This window comes from Tiliqua scincoides, chromosome 2 (assembly GCF_035046505.1).
Source record: "Tiliqua scincoides isolate rTilSci1 chromosome 2, rTilSci1.hap2, whole genome shotgun sequence".
Lineage (NCBI taxonomy): Eukaryota > Metazoa > Chordata > Lepidosauria > Squamata > Scincidae > Tiliqua > Tiliqua scincoides.
In genome coordinates this window covers 148,843,408-148,860,608 of record NC_089822.1, presented here as the reverse complement: position 1 = coordinate 148,860,608, position 17,201 = coordinate 148,843,408, and the positions used below count along the sequence as shown (strand labels likewise).

Sequence of the window (17,201 nt, the reverse complement as noted above, 5' to 3'; positions counted from 1 at the left end):
TACTAATAGTATTACTAATAGTAATAGTAATCCTATTACTAATTATTATTATTATGAGTAATATTTATTACTAATCTATCTATTAGTAGACCTGCAATCCTATGCAGGTCTACTCAAGTGTCAGTCCTACTGTGTTCAGTGGGACTTACTCCCAGGAAAGTGAGGCGAGGATTGCAACCTAATTAAGAGCCCAAGCCTATGCAGGTCTACTCAGAAGTAAGTTCCATTAGAGTCAACGGGGCTTACTCCCAGGGAAGTGTGGACAGGATGGCAGCCTAAGCCATTTCTGCCCAACGTTGCGTATACGCCACGGGGGGGCCAAATGTGCGCCCCTGTGGGCTGGGCAAGGCTGCCAGGCAGAGATGCTGGAGCCCAGGCTGAGCCCCGCTGCAGGGCTGGTGGTGCTCATGGGCTTGCCCAGAGGGAGGAGGGAGCGTTCAGGGTGGGTCTGAACCATTCCACGGAGGGGGAGGAAGGGAGGTGCAGTGGTGAAGGGGGCGCGTGGCTGTTCTACACGCTGACATCAAATGCCGCCCCCTCCCCCGCGACTCCTTACCCTGCTCCTCTCCCTGCCATTCAGGTCTCGCCGATTGGAGTAGCGTTTACCAGTCTCTTAGCAACGCCGGGGAACGTCACGTGGGGAAAAAAAGCCTCCTTTCTTCGCAAAGGGGGAGGCACCATCGGAGAATGAGAGGGGGAACCGCCCCACCCCTTGGTCCTCTGTATGGTTCCTTCCTAGGGGGGAATGGAGACTCGTCTGGGATGGGAGGGGGGGCGGAACGCTCCGGGGAGGGAAGCATCTCACTGCGGGCGGGGCCGCCTCTGGGCGCGCAGAGCAGAGCAGAGCAAGGCACCCTCACCGCCTCCAGCTCCTCTTAGCAGGAAGCTGTGGTTGAGCTGAAGGTGGGGGGCATCGCCCAGGCAGGCAGGAAGACTGCTGGGCAGACTGAGGCTGCCATCCTGTCCACACTTACCTGGGAGTAAGCCCCATTGACCGTAATGGGACTGACTTCTGAGTAAACATGCATAGGCTTGGACTGTCAAGCCCCAGCACAACACAGGCTTGTTGCAATTAAACCCTCTGGCTGAAAATACAGACCGGTGTTTGTCAACATTTGTCCCCTCCCCCCCCCCACTGTACCCCTTGGCATGGTCCACCTATTGGAAGGTGGGAGTAAGCCCAACTTAAAACACAATGGAACTTACTTCTGAGTAGACCTGGCTAGGATTATGCTGTAGTTGAGAGACAGACCAAGAAGTCACAGAGTTATGAGACCCTGGAAGAAGGGGGACCATGGTGACTCACACAGTACCCTTACATTTGTGACACTCAGCTGTAAAAGACACCTGACAATTGTATACTGAGGTTAGAGAGGGGAAGCCATAGGGTCTTTAGAGGGCTGCAAAGCTGAACATTAGCTGTCTTGCAAGATCTTGCAGTTTTGGGGGCTGCATCTCTTCACCAGTCCAGGGCTGTCTGACTACTTGGTTTTGATTGCAAAACAATTAGAAGAGAGTATGTAAATGTTATCAGTGGGAGTATTGAGCAGTAATGGCAGCGTAGTCACTGACTGTGGGATGGCAAAACATCTGCAGAACTAATTGGTATCACTACAAGCCCTGGGAGCAAGGAAAGTCATTCTGATATTGGGGGGGGGGGGAGTAAAGTAGAAGCACAAAGATGGCCTGGTCCCTAAGAGTGCATCTTCTCTGCCAGAACAATTCCCCATCTGAGTGGAAAATATTCAAGCTGCAAGATGGCAGTGCTTATTAATTCCATTTCTCAACACACAGTAAAATATTAGGCACTAACCTCTCATGTGATGTACTCCTCTATAAATTATATGAAATGGCTATTAACTGGCTAGTCTCTTATCTTCTCAGAGCATCTGACTGGAAGGCAACTATGTATATCTATCACTTGATTTCCAAGGGCCTTGCATCAGCTAGAAAAATCACACAGACAATCTGTTGTAAAAAGATGAGAGGTTTTGACTGAAGAGAACAGCTTTCATGATCTGATCTCACAAGGGAATAAATTTCATCCTAACCCAGCTGTTTCTCACAAGCACATGACATGCTTTCCAAAAAAGAAAACCAAACAAAAAACATGGTTCTTTTTTGTATTATTTTAATGATGTATTATAGCACCAAATGACCTAACAGCCCTGCAGTGCCAACAGTCATAAGCAGTGCCTTCGGTATCATCTAGTAGTGGCCTCCTTCCAAATACTGCTGCAAGCAACATGGAATAACAGAATGCATCATAAAGGCATCCATGTGAAATTGGGCCATTGCTAGAAACCTGTTAGGAAAAAAAAAGCAAGCCATTGGAAGAAACCCAAGGTGAAACTTCATCTTAGATATTGGATGAGATAGGGAAACTCATTTTTCCCAAACGAAAGACTTCTTGAGCAGCTATTTTTGAAAACATGATTTTATTAGTATAGGAATTTGATTTTCCAGGTCTCAGGAACACATTTCAGTTTCAAGGTTCAGAGCATTTTTGCAGCACTTGAGCTGCATTTTATATTGCTGGGAGCTTCTCCCAAATATGACTTCAAAGAGTGCCTCTGCTGCATTTTAGCATTTAACGGATACACCAGCACGTCCCCATTTTTATTTTAAAAATCTAGCAAAATACCCAGTTGTCATACTGAGAGGTTGGGGAGATCGGCCTTGTTGCTGCATCCCTCTTTCTCAAAAATCCCATGTATACTATGGAGCACAGGTATCCATGCGCAGTCTGCCTACTTGTGAGGCAGATTCTGCAGAAACCAGATTTACAACCAGCCCCCATCAAGTTCCCAAACTAAAGGCTGCTTTCAGGATGGTGAAACCGACAAGGGGCTTCTGCAAACTTTACTCTGAGTCTAGTCCAGTGGTTCCCACTTTTTAAAATGACACTATCAGGACTCACTTAGTTTTATGAGACTAAAGTTTCACTATATCAGCCTCTCACACCCACATTTTTATCCTTTTTACTGTGGTGGGGGAAACCACCTTCTGGAGCATTTGTTTAGCTCCATCATCAGATCATTCTGGTGTCCTTACATTCCCTTTGCCTGGCCTTTGATAAGAATCAATGCACATTTGCCTAATGAGCTGCTCCATTTTGGTTTCCAAAATCTCAATAAATTTTTTTCCTCAGTTATCAGCTTGTCAGTTTCATGACTCACTGAAAATCAGGTAGCAGCTAACTGATGGGTCCTGGCCCACAGTTTGGAAAACACTGGTCTAGTCAGTTGCAAGCTTCTGTTCAAGTTCCCTCTTTGCAGGACAGTTAGCAATGGAAAGGGTCAGAGCATGGGAGTAAAAATCTCAGAATGGAGTTGCAGAAGTTATCAGTACCATCACTAGCACTATTATTTCAGGGCCTGTGGCTTTTACATACCAGACAGCACTTCAAGTCACAATGGTCCCTGTAGCCAGGGAGCACAGCTGCATTATTTCAGGAACTCTAATTGAGATTTGACTGCTGGGGAAAGGCAATATCCATATATTTGCTTGAAAGATAACTAGATCCCATGAAATAGTGGTCTGGAAAAAATATACACACAATCCTGGGCAGCTGCAAGCATGGTTGTGGATAGTTTGCATAAAATACAAAGACTGAGTTGCTCTTTAGGGTTCAGCTGTAACATGTGACCTGGTTTCACTGCCATCCTATAGCAAGCAGCAGTTATTTAGCATTTGGTATATAATAATTTGGCTTCAATAGTTCAAACTTTGCAACACCAGCCAGTAGCTTTAGACTTATTGATGCTTAATGCTCTTTAAATCTCTTGTGATTAATGTTTATAATGCTTCAACATGCTCCAGTTGTGACCTCGAACCAATGCAAATGCAGCTGAATCATGTAGCTGGGTGGCATGAATGTTCTTATAAAAGCTAGTAATGACATTGTTACCTTTTTAAAAAATCTGTTTTTTCCTTTGTTTTTCAAAACTATTAAATATTGTTAAAATGAACCAATATGCAAAATATACCAAAATAACTCACATATCAAATATGAGATGCCAGCAGAAGAATGCACTTTGAGCTGCCAATTCCAAGTACCTTCTTTTACTTGAATGCATGCTGTCAACTGGCAAAATAGTGCAGTTTCTAGCATAACCCTGATTTTTTAGTCTAACAAATCATGAGGCAGCCAACATGAGAGCTCAAAGTGAGCATAATCCTTAGATGTATTTAGTATAGTAGAAACAAGAGAGATACTCATGTTTCTACTATACTAAATACATCTAAGGATGTAGATGTAATTTTACATCTAATTTTAACTTAATTAAATCAATCAATTAGATTTATATACCAACTTTCCCTAGGCTACGTGCCTGGCACTAATTTATGTTGTTTCAACTGCATTCCTTATAGTCCAAAACTGTTCCACAGGAGAATACACATTGTTCTCTTATCCATTGAATGCTAGAATGGGTTTTGCCATAAGGTGGCACTCCTCTCCAGAACTAAGAGCCACATTTTGGAAGGTGTTCAAGTGCCTACCAGGACATTTTCCAGTTGTTCTGAAGACAGGTCGGCCAAAACTGTTCTTGAAACAATTTGACTATTGTGCTATCAAACAAGGAAAAAGGTTCCCTGCATATAAGGTTCTCTCCCTCATCCATCAACATGTCAGGTAGAAAAACAGGCTGACTCCTCCCCCATATAGGTTTTCTGCATGATTCGCCCCAAGTTTTCAACTAATTCTCCCACTGCTCCAGTGGTTTAGTCCAGGAATGGTGTTAGTCAGTTCTCTTTATATGCAAATTTGCTATCTGTGACAAGCAGATAGCTTATCACTTATCTGTGAAGAGCAGAATTGCCACCTATCTCTCATTATCTGTGACCCTGTTGTTATCTGCCAAAACTGTGCAGGTGTAGCATCAAACAGGTATTGGTATTGGCCTGTGGAGAATTGTTGGACACATTTGTGCCCACTTCCAGACATGCCCCACCATCTTGGACACCTCTGGGACTGGGGCAAGCCAGGGAAGGAGCCAAGAGACAGGTAGAGGAGGACAATTGAAGCAACCCCCTCCCTACTGCTGATTGTTGGGCCAGCAACTTTCAATGAATCAAGAGATATCCAGCATGGAGAAATCATCACAGTTGCCACAACCTTCAACAAGTGGAGGGATAGCCGCACAGAGAAGGAAGCATATGTTGGAGATCATGATGAGCCCTCACTGTCACTCAGGCCCATAGACTTCAAGATTCAAGTTCATAAAACTAATGGAGTGTATGGTGAAGAGGATTCCCTGGAACCTAACCCCTTTTCCCCACAGGCTTACTGATTCAGTATCCACTAATTTGGTATCCACTAGAATTTACAGGAACCTAACCCTAGCAGATGAGAACTGACTGCTTATAGTGTAAATAGTGTAAAATTGTCCTTAGCCCAGAGAGACACAGACAGATAGATTTTGGTCCAAATCCTAACCAACTTTCCAGCACTGGCATAGTGGTGCCAATGAGACGTATGCTACATCCTGCAGTTGGGTGGCACTGATGGAGGTCTCTAAGTAAGGGAATGTTTGTTCCCTTACCTTGGAGCTGCACTGCCCTTATGTCCATGCTGAAAAGTGGGTTAGGGTTGCACCCTCAGTCACCTTGGGTGTATGTTTTCAGAGGAACTATTCCTACATTCCCTTAATTCTGGCTTGCCAAATTCACCAGTGAATTGTTATGGTTCTAGGACCACAACCATAGAGGAATTCCATAGTGTATTCCATAGAGGAAAACCCATTTCAGTAACACATTGAACCCCATTTGTCTGTTTTCAAAACAGGTTCCATGATTAGATTAGATTCTCCTGCAGGTCTAAAATCAGCCTGCTGCAGGGCTGCTTTGAAGATCAGTGATACATTGAGCAGGGCCAGGGGGTTCAACCCTTTCCTCCCCTGCACAAATCCCTCTCCCAGCTGCTATTAGATAATGAGAGCAAAAGATCAGAACAGCATCTGTACCCATTTCAGACACTGAAGCTGCCTTCTACAGAAGTCAGAACATTGGTTCACGTAGCTCTGTATTGCTTATGCTGCCTGGCAGCTGCTCTCCAGAGTTTCAGGCTGGGATCTTTTCCAGCCCCACCTGAAATGCCAGAGACTAAGAACTACTGCATACAAAGCAAATGCTCTTCCACTGAGTTGCAGCCCCATCTTCTGGAATACAGTGTTCTCCACTTCCATGAAGTTAAGAAGAAACATAAAGCCTATCTTTCCATTTTGGGGTAAGCATACAATAAATCAAAGTGAAGCTGACATCTGAACAGATGTTTATGGCAACTGCTACATAAGAACATAGAACAGCCCCACTGGATCAGGCCATAGGCCCATCTAGTCCAGCTTCCTGTATCTCACAGCGGCCCACCAAATGCCCCAGGGAGCACACCAGATAACAAGAGACCTCATCCTGGTGCTCTCCCCTACATCTGGCATTCTGACTTAACCCATTCCTAAAATCAGGAGGTTGCGCATACACATCATGGCTTGTACCCCATAATGGATTTTTCCTCTAGAAACTCGTCCAATCCTTTTAAAGGCGTCTAGGCTAGACGCCAGCACCACATCCTGTGGCAAGGAGTTCCACAGACCGACCACGTGCTGAGTAAAGAAATATTTTCTTTTGTCTGTCCTAACCCGCCCAACACTCAATTTTAGTGGATGTCCCCTGGTTCTGGTATTATGTGAGAGTGTAAAGAGCATCTCCCTATCCACTCTGTCCATCCCCTGCATAATTTTGTATGTCTCAATCATGTCCCCCCTCAAGCATCTCTTTTCTAGGCTGAAGAGGCCCAAACGCCGTAGCCTTTCCTCATAAGGAAGGTGCCCCAGCCCCGTAATCATCTTAGTCGCTCTCTTTTGCACCTTTTCCATTTCCACTATGTCTTTTTTGAGATGCGGCGACCAGAACTGGACACAATACTCCAGGTGTGGCCTTACCATCGATTTGTACAACGGCATTATAATACTAACCGTTTTGTTCTCAATACCCTTCCTAATGATCCCAAGCATAGAATTGGCCTTCTTCACTGCCACCGCACATTGGGTCGACACTTTCATCGACCTGTCCACCACCACCCCAAGATCTCTCTCCTGATCTGTCACAGACAGCTCAGAACCCATCAGCCTATATCTAAAGTTTTGATTTTTTGCCCCAATGTGCATGACTTTACACTTACTGACATTGAAGCGCATTGAAGCTACCAACACAGGATCATCTAAGATACTAACTCAGGGTCATCTAAGATAAAAGGACACATACAAAGTTAGGACCAGGATTCACAGGACAGTGGGTGCTGCTCCAATCATTTTGTTTATGCTCAGAAAGTGGTAAGACAGTGGCTCTCAAACTTTTAGCGCCGGGACCCACTTTTCAGAATGAGAATCTGTCAGGACCCACCAGAAGTGATGTCATGACCAGAAGTGACATTATCAAGCAGGAAAATTTTTAACAATCCTAGGCTGTAATCCTACCCACACTTACCCAGGAGTAAGTCCCATTTACTATCATTGTTAAAAGAATATACATAGTAGCCTGTCAAAAGTACAGATGTGTGACATTTCCCCAAATGCAGTCACATACCAGGGTAGCATCAAGTCTAATATATTAAAAATAAAATATTGTAATGAATGGGGACTCACCTGAAATTGGCTCGCGACCCACCTAGTGGGTCCCGACTCACAGTTGGAGGAACAATGTGATAAGAGAATCAGAATGTTGATTGAAGCAGCTGGGTAGGTTATGGGCAGATGCAGGGTGCACCCCCCTTGATATTTGCCACTTCCTCCAAACAGCTGCTTGAAGCAGGCACTCAGTTTCATGGCATAAAGAAACCAGCCAGCTGTTGTTTTTGTTTTTTAAAACACCAGCGCAATTCTTGCCCCTCAGAGATGTAGCTAACAATTGCCATGGCTCTGTACTGGGGTGGTGAACCTTTTCAAGAACCCAGACAACTGAAGGTTTCCTTTTAGTACAAGTGTTTATTTACTTCCCAGTCAGTACATACAAATCAGGCATCGCTCCAAAAGGAGCACAAGATGAGGTTAGTTCACATGCGTTTTAAAAACAGTTTTACCTGTATTGTTACAATGACAAGATTAAAAGCATAAAATCAGGGTTCCCCATCCCCCATGCCTTAAGTTGTAATCAGTCACAGAAAGATGGATGTACAAACGACGTAGCCATACATGATATGTACAGAGTTATTCTTGATAAAAGACACAGTGAGTTCTTGCTGTCAAGTAAGTAAAACTGCCATGTGGCAATATATGCTGAGGAGGACAACTTTATACGCCTGCAGTTTTTAGCACTCTAACCCATGTGCAGTGGTTGGCAATAGCAGTTCTGAAGAATGTGCCACCCAAAAACTTCATAAACCCAGGCTGATGCCTCACCTGAAGTCATCTACAGTGTTTTAAATGGGAGATTTTCCTGGGTTCTTTGTGCTTGGGTGGGTAGACCCAACCCTTTGTTTTCTCATGAGAGTGTTTATATACTGTTTTTTTTTTCCTAACAACATCAAGGTACTGAACAATGCACTGGGAAAACTCAGAGCAAATGCAAACTAGCTGACTTTCAAAAAAGAACCTGCTTTAGGCATATGCTGAAATTAGATCACTAAGATGGTGGCACTGGAGAACCTGCAGATGAATAACATGCCACTCACCTATTTGGATGCAGTTTGATCCCCTGATGCCTCTCCATGTCCCCTAGCAATTCTCCACTGTCAGCCAGGTTCTCTTTCCTTTCCCAGAGGCAGACATGCATAGGAAAAGAAAGGCATAGTAGAGTCTTCCTCTTTGATGCTGACATGGGGAATCTGGTTCTGTTTATAAATCAACTGCCAAAAATTGTGCTAGCAACCACTGCAGTAATGAAGAGCAGGTCTACTTTGGCAAGATCAGCAGTGATAGCAGGAATTACTTTCAAGAACCTCTACAAAGAGCCTAGCTGCTGTGACAATACTGTTATGGCAGGACACAGCAGACAGACATTACTCAAGGGGAATGGGGCTAATAACCATGGTCAATAACACCTTCACTGCAGTGCTCTTGAGCCATCACTCCATTACACACCAATTCAGTTTGATTTTCTTAGGTACTCCAGACTTCCTCTCAACACAGTGGGAGAAAATAACGCTTGAACAAGTTGAAACTTTCCCATACAGAGACCAATGGTGTTATGTTGCTTGGGGGAGGCTAATTTAAATTTTGCTTTTTTTTTTCATTACTTAGAAAAAAAATCAGTGCTAAAATAAAAGTCAACTTGCAAAATACTCATACATATATAAAAACAAGTTTAATCTTTTAATAAAAATTATTTAAAAGACAAAAAAAGGTTATGTTCTTTGGACACTTGATATAAAACACTGGAAGTGGAAAAAAAGAATATACCAAACAAAAAATACAGACGTGAACAAAAATTCAGCTTGTTCTAAATTCCTGAGGCCACCACAGCAATGGCTTGCAAGTTTCATATTTTCTCTGGGACCAAAGGAACTGGTGATAAAGGAGAATACTGTGTGGATCTTGTACCATATGCACCAAACCAGGGCTAATGAAAGGGGATGAGGATGATAATGAAGTAGCATAGTGCCAAGCCAACATCAGGCTTTGTGCAGATGCCTCTCCAGAAGAAAACATGAAATTCATTCCAGAGGCTGGTATTGTATTGACTCGGAAGTGAGGAGCATTTTCTCTTGTAACAAGTACTCCCCTTTCCCTTAGGTCATTGGTACACCACGTGTCAGTGTTCTGGTTATGTGTACAGTGTACTGGTCTTGTTATTTGCACTAATAAAATAAAGGAAGACCAAACCACGCCATCAATGATGGGCAAAGTTCCCCCAAAGTTAGTGCAGAGAGGGAAAAAGAGGAATTGTTGGCCTGCACATAAACTTGTAACAGTCTACTACCTCCTAATTTGCCCTCCCAAAAATAGGTTTGGGATAACAGTGCACTGGTGGCAGGAAGGAAGCAGGAGGAGATGACAAGGCAAGGAAAAGGCTTCAGAGAAGCACGTTCAGAAGATGGAGGCATTGGCTGCCATCCTGTCTGTGCAGAAGAGGAAGACTAAACTTTGTGAGCAAACAGCTGCCAGTTCAGCACATAGGATAACCCCTGGAAGTTATCCAGAGTGCCAGTAGGTATTGTCTTCAACTGATGCCCTCTCCAAGGGTCCTTCTTTGCCATCTCACCACGAGGCAACCCTATTCCCTGCAGTCCACACACCTTCCGTTGTTGCCAGGTTCTGCTATAGAAACACTGTTTGTGGGTTTTTTTCCACAGGTTGAGTGCTAGGCTGGAAATTCGTTGCCATACTGTCGCCTGTGATCATCATTAACTGAAAGATAGGTGGCTCGCATACTTGGAGAATACTAGGGAGAGAAGAGACAAGGGGAGAGAAGTTATACTTTGCAATTTCAACTATGGCTCAGGTTCTGCCTGATGGAGATCATGGAAGGGTGCTCCCTCCCCCTAATGTGCCAGTCTCACATAATGGCAATGACAACAGATTAGGTCTAGATTTTTATGTGCATTTTGTTGAAATTTGCTTGATCCATATAACTGGAAACAACGAAACTATACCCTGACAGTAGGCAGTGAGTGAAGTGAAATGTGATGGAAAAGCAGAGAGGTACCCAAAGTAAAGAAAAGTATAATGCCAAAGATGACACTTTGGTTATTTTGAAAAGACCAACACTGATGATAGTTGGGAGGCAAAACGGAAGCAAGCACCTGAACTCTGTCCACTGAAGAACAGGGGGTGGGAGTGGGTAGGTGGGAAGAGGTAAATAATCTTTTAGGAGTCTTACTATATGAACACACACACAAAAAATCAAGCTGAACTGCTTAACACACCAGGTTCTTGACAGTCTTATTTCACAAACAGCTGTTGCTGAAAATACTTAGCTACTGCTTTTCAAAAAAGGAAAACCTCTTCCACATAATGCCCAAAATAAAAACAATTTCACAATTTTCTACCTCATCAGTTCATTTGCTCAGCCCTGCAAGTGTTTCAGACACAACTAAATAAAATAAGGACATAGGGTTGGATCCAGACAGAGTACTGGAAGCAGAACAGTCCTTGTGGATAGGCTTCTCCATGTTGGACAGCCAGTTGTCCTACAAAAAATTGTAGGATTCCAATTGGGAAATCACTAGAACTAGTATGTAATATGATGGAAAGGTTGCTGATAGAGATGAGAGATCCCACAAATGGCACCCCACTGCTGGCACAAATGAAACTGGTATTCTGCTTGTGCAATCCCTGCCCTTGATCCAACCCATGGACTCCACTGGTTCAGTACTAACCCCCCCCCCCGTCCCAAATTGTAATGAGGTACAACCATTTTCTTTTATTTATAACAAATTTCTTCTTCTGGAGACAATCTCTAACAAATCTTTGTTTACAGAACAAGGGTTCTTCACCATGTTTAAATGAAGAAGGTGCAGTTCCTACTTATTTGTGCACCAGAAGTTCACAAAATACATCAATATCAAATTTAAGTAATTTCAAGTGGTTTTTAACATCTAACCTCTTATACGTGCTAAATTGTTTTGCATTTGAACACACATGTATTAGGGGTATATTCTGCAGGAAACTCTTGACTGGTTGTGGCTCCCTGTAGCATGTACCTGTATGCGAATTCATAAAACTACATGTGAAGCAGCTCTAAGACTCAGGCTTTACCGCCTTGTGGTATAAAGCAAGTGTAAACTTCAGTCTTTTAAGGAGTTGCTGCCCTTTTTGTCTTCAAGCACAGAGGGAAACTGGCAGTGTGTCTGAAAGCCCCAGTCTCATGCTGATGCATCTGTAAATGCTGCTCCCCTGCCCGCTGTGAGTAAAGCTTTTGTCTGGAGTGACAAACGTACACCCAGGGAAGAGCTCTTCCCCATTATCTCAAAGGCAGGTGTTTGTGAGCATGCCAGTGCAGTGGTGAGATTTGCATGGGCTTCCCTGCTTTTTCTGACCACACATTTCTTTCTGTAGTCAAAAAGGGCCCCTGCGATCCATCAGTGTTAAATTTTTAAATGCTAGAGTGAACAATTGAGCTCTCTTAAAGGATGAGGCATGGGTAACCTCTGCCAGTGGCGGACGTCTCCAGCACGTTGCCTGGGACAAAAATCTGCGATGGCACCCCTGACAAAATGCCACAGCCCCCCATGCACGAAACAGCCTCCCCCACTCACCAAAACGTTGCAGAGCCTCAATCAACTCCAGGACGTGTCGGAGAAGCCTCCCCGATGTCTTAAAACTGTGCTTCCGGTACAAAACGGAAGCAGTTTCCCATTTACATTAGGAGCCTGAGAGGCTTCCACGTGGTCCTAGAGGGGTGCGGGACTCTGCGCCAGGGGCATTTGCCCCATTTAGTCAATGGCAGGTCGGTTACTGACCTCTGTTGACTAATTCTGGGCACGTACTCATGCTCAGAACACAAATGCCATTCTAGACCAGATCAGGGCCTATCATGGGCGTGCTCTCTCTCTCTTGTGTGTGTGTGTGTGGGGGGGGGGTGTACAAACATAATATGCAATTGTTCCACAATGATGGTGGAATCTACATATATTCCCTCAAGTGTTGCCTCAGTTGCAGGGATGCTGCACATTTTCAGTAAGGTGAAGTGGACTGAACAATGATTTGGATGAGAGAGACATAGGTTCAAATACTTACTCAGCTATGATAAAGGCTTCTAGAAAGCTATGAGCAAGTCATTATCTTTGAAGTCTAACCTACCTTACAGGGTTACTGTGAAGTTAACATGGCAGGGTGGGAGAACCATGAAGCTCCCGGAAGGGACAGCATACAAATGTAATAGATTCAACATCACCAGTGGGTATCTTGTTGCTGGAAAAATGAGATTTTCCCCTCATGTTGGTCAGCAGAGGCATCAAACAGCTATGGACTGTTATCTTTTGTAACCTCTCCCTTCTCAAACTCCTTCCATTTTGCAAACTTGTGTTTTTAAATATTCTTTTCAGAACTGACATCTTCAGGTGGGCAAGATTACATCATCCAGCACTAGTTTTTAAAAACAGAAATGCCTCTCCCTCCCAACTGATAAGCTCAAAAGTAGAATTCTTTCTAGACAAATCCCATTCATTCTGAACTGCCTCACATTTCATTAACTTTCTCTTGAAATGGCATTTTATTATTTCCTGTGCTTCTCCACTGTGTAAAGCTACCTACAGAGCATCCATCCGGCACTGTTTTTTAAAAATGAAAATGAAGTTGAAAAAGCAGTGTGGCTACCTTATCCCACCCAGAATGTGGGGACGGAATCTCACTCTGTTGGTTCTATCGGTACAATTGGAAATGCAGCACTTTGATGGGATGGAGGAGAAAGTCTTTTCCAAGTCTTAGCATTAACGAAAATTATTCACAGTCTATTTTTCTGGAAATCAAAGAAGCTTGAAAGCCTTTCCTTAGGGGATTTAAATCCTATTTAAATTGGACTGTTCAGTGTGTGTGGAAGGAGGAGTCTGAATTAATCTGGTTGCATTTAGTTTTAGTCTCATCTTTGAGCTTTCAAACAGCAAGTTCTGCAACAGCAAGATTAAAACTTCCCAAGCTGGTTGAGCCCCAACATTTTAAACGCTTGATTTAAAAATAGCTCCTGCAGGAGAGGCAGAACAATTGTCAGTTGGGCTTAACAATTCAAACAATTAGATTGCAGCAGTTGTATTCAAATTTCAGCTGCTCTTTTCTTTCCAATTCATTGTCTCACAGGAAGTACCATGGAGAGCGTAAGCTTTTGGTTCAAATCTACTGGATAGTCATCATTATGTTTTCTTTGGAACTTCCGTCCCTGTAAAGCCACAAGATTAAAATTATGCTGGCAATGAGGCCACATTTGCTCTTGAGAGTTCAATGCATACAACGTCTATCTAAATTTGCACTGTTGCAGTGCAGCACACACCAAATGGGATCTGTCACTACTGTAGCGGAGATCAGGTGTAATATTCACAAACTGAGGCCAGGTCCATCCAGATTGATATAAAGCAACTTGTAGTTCCTGTTCTTTCTGCATCCTCAATGTGTATATTTTTATATTTATAGACTGCTTCTCCAAAGCACTGAGCAGTGATATATCTTACATAACTTTCCAAACTGGGAGAGCAGCAAGAATCTTCATGTTGAAAAGCTTCTGCTCATCTCTGAGGCAGGTGAAACAGCAAAAGCTGTCACAGATTCTGAGTTCAAGGGGACCTTCAAGGCTATTTAGTCCAACCCCTTGCTTGAAGCAAGAAAACAGATCTTGGCATACCTCCAAAGTGTCAAACCATCAAGCCTTTGCTTGAAGACCTCCAGCAAGGAAGAGCCTACCATTAATTTAATGTGTTTTTATCTCACCTTTTCCTCACTACCATGGGTGCTCAAGGCAGTTAAAATTAGATACGCACAAAAACAATTTAAATCATACAACATACTACTTCCCTTGGTAATCCGTTCTTTTTCCAAATATCTCATACCACTGAATTTCTGATGTGGTGCAGGTACAGAAAAAAACAGGATGTGTGGAGACATCTGAGCTTTCTATTTGCATTAATACCATCTCTGTAGCTGTTCTTATAGCACAATCCCATACATGTGCACTCAGAAGTCTGTCTCCATCTTATTCAGCAGGGCTGACTTCCAGGTAAATGCACATAGGATTACAGCTTTAGTGCTATCCTGTGCATCTCTACTTTGAAGTAAGTCCTACTAAGTTTAATGGAACTTACTCCCAGGAAAATGTGTACAGGATGGCAGCCTTAGGCATATTTTGTATTTTGTTTGCTATGAATTGGGTTAATATTCTAAAGAGGAAGGTTTCAAAGTACTTCCTTCCTCTTTTCAATCACAGTATCAGGATGATGGACACTCACTTTGGTGGCTTCTTTTTCATCTGTGCTAACATTTATCGGATGAAAAACTGAAGTGCCAGAAATGCTACCAGAGCACCTCCATCATAAACCAGGATCTGAATACAGAATGTAGCATGTGTATGCTTCAAAAAAAGATACTGCTATTGGTATATGGCTATTGTGGCTTTAGCTGCATTGCTCTTATCTGTGGCTTTGTTATGCTGCCATTATTTCTCATATCTTTTTATCCTTTATTGATGTTGTTGATTGAAAGCTGCCTTGGATTCTCCATATGGAGAGGAAAGGTGGGACATACTTCTGTAATAAATAAAAGAGATGCTTGCTGGCTCCCTGGAAGATAAGCCCAAAAGGGAATAGTGCAATTTGATTAATACTTAGTAAAATGGTGGCACACATTTTTCACTCTCTCTCTCACAATTTGCAATGTTAATTAACAAGGTTAAAATTAACAAATGTTAATTTGGACACTAAATGGGGATTTTAAAGTAATGGTGTTATTCCCTCCGATTGCTCAATATGTACCTCTAATTAAATAATCTTTTATAAGTAGTGATTCCCAACCAATGGTCCGTGGACCACAGGTGGTCTGTGAGAACCTTAAGAGTGGTCTGGAAAGTCTCACTCCCCAAATGGCCTTTTGGCACATAATTTTAATAACCACTTTTGATCAGAGACATTCTGGTGTGGCCGTCACCACATGGGCAAGCCCCACTCCCTCTGGGCCATGCCTGCACACCAATCACTATTCGTCTACACATAACATAGAAAGAATACTCCAATGGTACATTAAAGACTCATCTACAATGGTGTAAATTTTCCTGGGACAAAGTCAATTTCATCTGAAGCACAAGTGTCAGCATCATTTGGAAGCTACACAGAGACAGAAGTGGAGGTGAGGTGAGTGTGAGATATGTTACGGAGTGAGATCAGAGGGCCCATCAGTGCATGAGATCCACATTATCATGCAAAGCAGAAGCATAAATGAGATTCAGTGATGAAGAGTAACATTCAGCCAAGGTGCATGTGATCTACTCCCAACTGATGATAACTAATGCACATAAGCACCAAAAAGGGACATTTTATTTCTGTAGTCAAGTTAGCTACTTCCAGTCCCTATTAAGCCCATGTCACTAAACCACAGCTTCACATCTGTGAATACATTACAACTCAGCAACTTCACACTGTGAAGTGCCCCTCCGAGACTTTTATTGTTGTTGAAATGCACTCCATCAACAGCCATTTTATGACAGAGTAACTCTGTTCTGCTGTTGTAAATGCCTCAGTGTAACAGCCCAATCCGCAATAGGACTGAGCTATAAGACACAGACAGTAGAAGTCCAGCAGATACAGCAGAAGGTCTGACAGCCTAGATTCCAGAGGTTGCATTGCTTATGAGGGGAGGGAAAATTCACAGCACAAGGAAAACTGTGGGAAGTCATAAGGAGAGTAAAAACAGAAAACAAAAATAGCCCCAAACCAAGAAAAAAACCAACAACAATATAAACAACTTACTCTTGAAAGGTGACATAAGCTCCAAAACAGTTGATGCAAAAACAAAGCAAACGTTAGCAGGCAAGATGGGTTTTAAAGGAACATACATCAAACTTAGGACTGTTTTTGCTTACAGTGAAATAAGTTTGAAGGAAATATTGAAACACATAATAATTTTTGAACGATGAAAAAGCAAACAGAGCATGTACTCATCTTCTTCTAGATGGTTAGAACGTGCAACTCTTTTCTCCAGAAGCAAGACAATTAAACAAATGTTAATGCACACAGAAGAAATAAAAAAAATATATGGCACCGAGGTAATACATCTGCAAAGCTGCACATATCAATGGGCACAAATCTACCAATCAGATAGGTTTGCACAGCAGCCTCTCACAAGCCTGCAGGTATGACAGTGGGCTGAGTTCCCATGCCATAAAATGGAGGAGCCCTCCAGCCTATTGCAATGCAACTAGTTTGCAAGGATGCAGCCTCAATGGACCACCGGCTGCCTATAGGTGATGCCATAACACAACTGAGGCAATAAGAAACGCCAACCTCCATAAAAGCAGGACCTCCTGCACCACTTTTGGTCTCCCAACAGAGAAAAAACTCTTTCAGAACTGTCACTTTCTGAAAGGTCTGGTCTGCAGGGCAGGGAGAGGGATAAAAAAAAGAATACTTTTCCTCATCTCTAACATCAGAAACAAAACTACTTTGGCTTCTGACACAAGCAGGAGGCTTCCTTGTCCCAATTTAAAAGATGTCTTTTAAATATAAAAAGAGAGTGTTAGTAAAAGCAGAGGAAATAAAGGGTCTGTTACAAAAATGATTTGGCCTCGGA

The 17,201-nt window shown here is 42.9% G+C and overlaps 1 protein-coding gene across 1 annotated transcript in view; it reads right to left on the bottom strand.

The window, feature by feature from the left end:
* Positions 1–7,972: 7,972 nt before the first annotated feature.
* Positions 7,973–17,201, bottom strand: part of TTYH2 (tweety family member 2) — an 82,837-nt gene continuing 73,608 nt past the window's right edge. Inside the window, exon 14 of the mRNA XM_066614878.1 lies at positions 7,973–10,377. Coding sequence (XP_066470975.1) covers positions 10,297–10,377 — 81 coding nt within the window. The 3' untranslated portion in view covers positions 7,973–10,296. The remainder of the gene's footprint in view (positions 10,378–17,201) is intronic.